Source organism: Nansenia antarctica (genome assembly GCF_963989245.1).
Source record: "Nansenia antarctica genome assembly, chromosome: 17".
In the NCBI taxonomy this organism is placed as follows: Eukaryota; Metazoa; Chordata; class Actinopteri; order Argentiniformes; family Microstomatidae; genus Nansenia; species Nansenia antarctica.
The window spans coordinates 3,277,735-3,285,234 of NC_137687.1; the positions used below are offsets into that span (position 1 = coordinate 3,277,735).

A 7,500-nucleotide genomic window follows, 5' to 3' on the forward strand; every position below is an offset into this window, starting at 1 on the left:
AGGTACCTTTCCCTTATTGCATGTAGGCCTACATTGTCTAGTTTCACAACCAGCCTATGAGAAGTGAGAAGAGAGGGACTAGTGTTAGCTAGTGGGGCTGGCCTGGTTGGGAGAGTCAGGGTCATTAGGATGGTCAGTGAGGAGGGCCGTGGTGGGGGTGGGCGATGGTGGTGGTGGGTCGGTCGGTCGATTACATGTGCTGGACCACGATGAAAGAGATTGTGACGTGAAGAGAAGGGGGAGCTCATCAGAGCAATGCAATCAGGAGGGCTCAGAGTCTTAGAGAGAGAGAGAGAGAGAGAGAGAGAGAGAGAGAGAGAGAGAGAGAGAGAGAGAGAGAGAGAGAGAGAGAGAGAGTCAGTCAGTCAGGCTTGGTACGGAGGATTCCAGCTCTTTTCATTCTTCACCTCTTTCCGTCCCTTGGAGCCTATTAAGCTCAAAGTTGTGCTGTAATAAGAAATGCTGATGGCGGGGGCGGGGGCCGCCCACGGGCTTCCTGGAGCCGGGCCAAGCAGCAGGTTGTCTGAGCCCGGCTGGGTGTTTGCAGAGGGATTTGATACAGAGAGGAAGTGAGGAAGTAAAAAAAAAAAGCTTAATCGTGTGATTCTATCTTTAATACTAGCGAGTATGTTGGATGTTGGATGCAGCCACACACACACTGCTGTTTGTTACATTTTCACATTTTTGGCATTTAGCAGATTTAGCCTTATTCCAAAGCGACTTACAATCAATACATTTGAATATTAAGCAGCATGTGAATCATCAATCCACCAGTCGTAGCAGGAAGAGTAATCCAGCTCAGGCCCGGGGCCATTGATAGAAGGAAAAACCTTCTTCTGTTTGTACTAGTGAACTGGATCAGCTGTACATGACTGGCTATAACGGTCTGTCGGTAGCGTTACATAGCCGCTTTGCACCATCGGTAGTATAGAACAGGGGAGGCTGATGGAGGTTGAAAATCGGAGGACGGGCTCATTGTAATGTAAATGCATCATGCATGTAATGAAAAATTAGGAATGGTATCATCAAACACACTAGTAGATCTAGTTTACAGACAGTCCAGGGTGATTTAACTGTAACAGAAAGGTAAGAGTTACCTTGTTGTTCCTGTAAGTGACAGCAGCTTGGTGAAAGCAGGAACGTCACTTAAGTCCAAATGTTTCTGAAAAATGTAAATCGATTTCAACAACGTCGGTTGTTGATCGGTTGCCGACTTGTTCCCACTACTTTCACCAGCTGCTGTCACATACAGTATTTACCTGGAAAACATAACACCGTAGGGGCAAAATAGTCCACAGGATGACTTAGTTAACCTCTCATCATGAAAGTAGAACATCTGCAGGTGTGGCGCAGAGGGAGCGAGCTATCCGGGTGGTAGAGGAAGAGGGAGAAGAGGAAGAGGAAGAGAGAGGAAGAGGGAAAGCTCCAGTGCTGGGACAGCGTGTCAGGGACGGTCACCTCTGGAATAGTTCACACAAAGGGGAAGAAGGAGGACAGTCAGAACAGGAAACGTGGGTCTGTGTTTGTGAGTTCCACATGAGTCAGCATCTCTCTGTTTCACACTCACACACACACACGCACACGCACACACACACACACACACACACACACACACGCACACGCACACGCACACACATACAAACACACACGCAGGATAGGGTTGTCAACATAAGGGATAGACCAGTCTAAACCAGTCTCACCAGTAACAGCAGAGCTTAAATCTGAAAACCATCAGTTTTCCTTCTCAATTGGATATACTAGTCACACACAAGACTAAGACATGTGGCTGATATTCTCACAGGTTGTAATACATTCTAAATGTTGTCACATGGTTCAGTCATCATATAGCTGGTGGTCACCATCTATTTAGTCACTATTTATATGTAATGTCTTTACCTTTCCCCCACAAAGTTACATAAGTCCACCACTGCATACTTGATGCATATGGAACATTTTAAGTATTGTGGTATACGCCTTAAGGGTTGGCGTCTTCTTGTGCTTTTAATAACTACCAGCTACAGTTTAGGATATACCATAGAACGGAATATACAGTACACACACGGAAATTCCGATTCTGAATTCTGATTCTGATTCTGAAATGTTGCAACCCTTCTGTCTTCTAAAGTGTTTAAAATGAACAGCCACCTTTTGGTGCAGTCAGCTTTTGAGACATGCACATAATACTGTATGTAATCTCCTAAGGAATGTCGCAGGGAAAAAGAACATACATGTGTGCCAGAGGATGCATGTTGTGTGCACGAGTGTTGCAGTTCCATGTACCATAATTCTTACACACTCACAGACAAACCATTAAAACTCTCCAATCCCCCAGCAGACCTATCTATACCTTTGACTTTTGTACTGTACGTAAAACAAATCCCCTCCACCCCCCAGCCCCCCTCCCCTCCCCCACCTTTGGCCCCCTATCCTTATTCACGCTCTGTTTCCGTGGTAGTCAGTCAGCTGAATCTCATTGGTTTGGTACCTTTTGACCTTTGACCTTCACTTGCTTCGTCAGATCTGTCAGATGCAAGTAGAGTGAACATGTCATCTGAATAAGGTCTTACGGTACATGCCTGGCGGTCTCTTTCATGTCCAACCTGCCTCCCAACCCCCCTGTACTTCGCCCTCCCCGGCTCCTCTGTAAACCGCCTGACAGCCTGACGGTTATGGAGGGTGTCAGGGCATTGTTCAGATGTAGGGCCCCCCCCCAACCCCCTCGCTCGCCCCCCCACTGCCTCCCTCCCTCCCTCCCTCCCTCCCTCCCTCCTCTCATCCCTCTTTGCACTCTGTAACCCCTCTCTCTCCCCCTCTCTCCCCCCCTCTCTCTCTCACTCTCTCTCTCTCTCTCTCTCTCTCTCTCACTGTCTCCTCATACTCGGTGCTAAGTCAGCGCATTGCGCTTCCAGTCTGTCTGCTGGCATGGCGGGCAAATTATTGTAAAAACTACATTCTCCTCCCCTCTTTGTCTCTCTCTCTCTCTCTCTCTCTCTCTCTCTCTCTCTCTTTCTCTCTCCCTCTCTCTCCTCTGTCCCCTTTCGGTATCAGTCCCTCTCTTTGAGCATTCCCACCCTCCCCCTCTTCTTTTCCTCATCTCATCCCCCCTTCTTCTTTCACTTTAACTTCAACTCCCTTTGCTTTCAGTTTTTTGGAAAATGTGTAAAAAAGTTCAATTGGCAGCAAAGCTGTCTCCTCCTCCCCTGGATCTGAAGGTGCTCCACCTGTCTCTCTCTGATGAGTTCAGGGCCGGTCCTAGGCATGGGTGAACTAGGCGGTCGTCTAGGGCGCCAAATGCCTGGAGGGTGCCAAATTCCCCCAAAGTTTTTTTTTTTTTTACATTTAAATAATTTTGTCTCTATGAAAATATGTCTCAGCCTACTGTCTATTTTTGTCTTGAAACCATTGTTGTCCATATTTTCACTGTTGAATGTGTGGGTGGTGATGAGGCAGTACTGGTGGCTTAATGTGGTGATGGTGGTGGTGGCGCCCCTAAAATTTTGGGGGAGGGGGGGGGGCATCAAATCATATCAAATCATTTAGGGCACCTAAATGCCTAGGACCGGCCCTGGATGAGTTACATTGATTACACTGTCACTGACTCATTCCATGGAGTTGTGTTACAGTACTAATGGTCCCCTCCTCTCCCCTCCTCTCCCCCCCTCCTCTGTGCCTCAGGTAACATCATCGGGTCGGGGATCTTCGTGAGCCCCAAGGGGGTGATGGAGAACGCCAGCTCCGTGGGTCTGGCGCTCATCGTGTGGATCGTCACGGGCATCATCACGGCCATCGGGGCGCTGTGTTACGCAGAGCTGGGCGTCACCATCCCCAAGTCTGGCGGAGACTACGCCTACGTCAAAGACATCTTCGGTGGACTGGCAGGGTGAGTGTGTGTCTGGGGGGGTGTTGGAGGGGCTCATATTTAACACTAGAACAGCCATGAGGGGTCATTTTGACCCCTGTGAGTAAAGAAAACTTGTTATATCTTTATACTCTATCAAATTTCAGGACCCTCCTTTCATGACTTTTCCTAGATATGTGCGTTCTAACACCCAGTATCCTTACATTTTCTAAATCACATCAGGATAAGCTAATATAAAGCTATTTTGCCGTTTTTCTGTGGAGGAAGCAGGCTAATTTACAAGCGGCCAACTAGTGGTCGTTGTGTGTAAATAGCAGCGTAGCATTGTAAAGAGGGCTGAGCATTGTAAAGAGGGGCGGCTCTTATAGTAGGTAAAAAAGGCACGGCTGTTCTAGTGTTAATACAAAGGTATGACTACAATCATTGTGGTGATGCTACTACTATGGTGTAGCAGTTTCTAGGCACAGAGGGAGGTTGACACAGAGGAATGGTGCAGAATAATAGTTTTATTTAGTCCAACACCGCTCAGCACCGTCACTGACGTGCTGAGCCAGTCTTTCCCCCACTCCCGCTGTCTCTCCCTTTCGGGACCCGCTATTCCGCTCCTTGGCTGAGCCCTCGCTCTCGCCCCGCTATTCCGCTCCTTGGCTGAGCCCTCGCTCCCGCCCCGCTAGTCCGCTCCTTGGCTGAGCCCTCGCTCCCGCTATTCCGCTCCTTGGCTGAGCCCTCGCTCTCGCCCCGCTATTCCGCTCCTTGGCTGAGCCCTCGCTCCCGCCCCGCTAGTCCGCTCCTTGGCTGAGCCCTCGCTCCCGCCCCGCTAGTCCTCCCTTTCGGGACCCGCTCCGTCCGTCCGGCTCCCTGCACCTCACCCCCTTTCGGGGTCTCGTGCTGGCTCGCCGCGGCTCTCTCTCTCTCGGTCTCTCCGTGTCTCCGTGCGGCAGGTACTTCCTGCCCTACTCATCTCTCGAGGGAACAAACACACACAGGTTAAATAGACCAGTGGAACAATGAGTCTGATCACTGACACCTGTCCGTAATCAGCCCATCATAACGAGCCTGATCACTGACACCTGTCCGTAATCAACCCATCATTCCCCTCCAATGGCAGTCTGGCTCCCTCTGTAGGCCAGAACGCGCCATGTTCCCCACACATCCCCACCGCCAGTTTCGAGGCCGGGGATACAACCGGCCGATAGCCTACTCCCCCCCCCCATCACGGGAGAGGAAGTCGGCCACGACCATCTGCGTCCCCGGCCTGTGAACCACCGTGAAGTTGAAGGGCTGCAACGCGAGGTACCACCGGGTGATCCTCGCGTTGGTGTCCTTCATGCGGTGGAGCCACTGTAGGGGAGCATGGTCGGAGTAGAGGGTGAACGAGCGCCCCAGCAGGTAGTACCGGAGGGCGCCGACCGCCCACCGAATGGCCAGACACTCCTTCTCCACCGTGCTGTACCTGCCCTCCCGCTCCGACAGCTTTCGGCTCAGGTACAGCACCGGACGGTCGAATCCCTCCACCTGCTGGGTCAGCACCGCCCCCAGCCCTCTATCCGACGCGTCTGTCTGCAGAGAAAAAGGAATGTTAAAGTTAGGAGCATACAAGACTGTCTCCCCACAGAGGGCGTTCTTAATCCCATCGAACGCCACTTGGCACCGCTCACTCCATTGGACCGGGTCCGGGGCCCCCTTCCGGGTGAGGTCGGTAAGGGGGCTGGCCAGCTCCGAGAACCCCGGCACAAACTGCCGGTAGTAGCTGGCCAGTCCCAGGAACCGCCTCACGTCCTTCCGGGTCCTTGGCCGCGGGGCGGCGGCGATCGCAGTGGTTTTGTCCACCTGCGGTCGCACCTCCCCACCGCCCAGGATGTACCCCAGATACCGGATCTCCCCCCGCCCGATCACGCACTTCGCCGGGTTCGCCGTCAGCCCCGCCTGCCTCAGCGACTGTAGTACCGCAGCCACCCTCTGCATATGCTGCGGCCAGGTGTCCGCATAGACGACAATGTCATCTACGTACGCCGCAGCATACGCAGAGTGCGGCCGCAGAATACGGTCCATCAGCCGCTGAAACGTGGCCGGGGCCCCAAACAACCCGAACGGAAGCGCGGTGAACTGGAATAACCCCCGCGGGGTAGAGAATGCCGTTTTTTCCCGGGCTGCCGACGATAATGGTATCTGCCAGTACCCCTTCGTGCAATCCAATGTTGTGTAATATTTAGCCGTGCCAAGCCGGTCCAGGAGCTCGTCGACCCGGGGCATAGGGTAGGCATCGAATTTAGACACCGCGTTCACCCGTCTATAGTCCACACAGAACCGTACAGACCCATCGCGCTTTGTCACCAGCACGATGGGGCTGCACCAGTCGCTATGCGACTCCTCGACCACGCCCAGTTTTAGCATAGAGTCTAATTCCCGGCTCACCACGTCTCGTCTGTGAGCCGGCAGCCTGTATGGCCGCGTACGTACCGTAACCCCCGGTGGCGTAACTATCTGATGCTCTATGAGGCGAGTACGACCGGGTATAGGGGAGAACACATCTGCGAACCTATGTTGCAATCGATCAACGTCCGCCCGCTGGTTCGCCGAGAGATGGTCGCCTACGCAGGCCGGGGCGCTAGTACTCGTTTTTGGGACCTCCGGCCCGAACTCATCCTGCTCGGGAAGTAGCGTCACCAGGGAAACAGGGACCACGTCGTTCCATTTTTTTAGTAGGTTGATGTGGTATATTTGCGTGCAATCCCCTCTATCCGACCGCACTACCTCGTAGTCTACATCCCCAATTCGCCGTGTGACCACGAACGGCCCTTGCCACTTGGCGAGTAATTTAGAGCTAGACGTGGGCAGTAATACGAGGACTTTGTCTCCCGGTGCGAAATTGCGTAGTCTAGTCCCTCTGTCGTACAGCCGTTTCTGCCGCTCCTGGGCCTCGAGCAAATGCTCCCGTGACATAACCCCCAGTGCGTGGAGCTTTGCTCGTAGGTCCAGGACGTATTGTATTTCATTCTTACTGTCACTAGACCCTTCCTCCCAGCTTTCTTTAATCAGGTCTAGGACGCCCCGTGGCTTGCGCCCGTATAGGAGCTCAAAGGGGGAAAACCCCGTGGAAGCCTGGGGTACTTCCCGCACTGCGAACAACAGAGGGTCTAACCACTTGTGCCAATTACGACTATCTTCGTGAATGAACTTACGGATCATTGACTTAAGCGTCCGATTGAACCGCTCACACAGCCCGTCGGTAGCTGGGTGGTACACGCTCGTTCGGACCGCCTTAATGTCTAACAACCCGTAAAGTTCCCTAAGTGTTCGTGACATAAAGTTAGTGCCTTGGTCGGTGAGGATCTCTTTCGGGATCCCCACCCGGGAGATGACCTGGAATAACGCCTGTGCTACACTCTTTGCAGAGATAGTACGAAGCGGTATTGCCTCGGGGTATCGAGTCGCGTAGTCTATGAGGACTAACACGAACCGATAGCCCTGTGAGCAACGTTCAAATGGCCCGATTATATCCATCCCAATCCGGTCGAATGGTGCCTCTACCAGGGGAAGGGGGCACAACGGTGCCCTGGGCACGGCCGGGGGATTGACTAATTGGCACTCGCGGCAGGATGCACACCACAGATGCACCTCTGCCCGAATCCCCGGCCAAT

The 7,500-nt window shown here is 52.7% G+C and overlaps 1 protein-coding gene across 1 annotated transcript in view; it reads left to right on the forward strand.

The window, feature by feature from the left end:
* slc7a8a (solute carrier family 7 member 8a) overlaps window positions 1-7,500 on the forward strand; it is a gene marked incomplete at its 5' end in the record, with an annotated part of 27,138 nt that overhangs the window by 2,291 nt on the left and 17,347 nt on the right. The window contains one exon of the mRNA XM_080547568.1: window positions 3,676-3,880. Coding sequence (XP_080403694.1) covers window positions 3,676-3,880 — 205 coding nt within the window. The remainder of the gene's footprint in view (window positions 1-3,675; window positions 3,881-7,500) is intronic.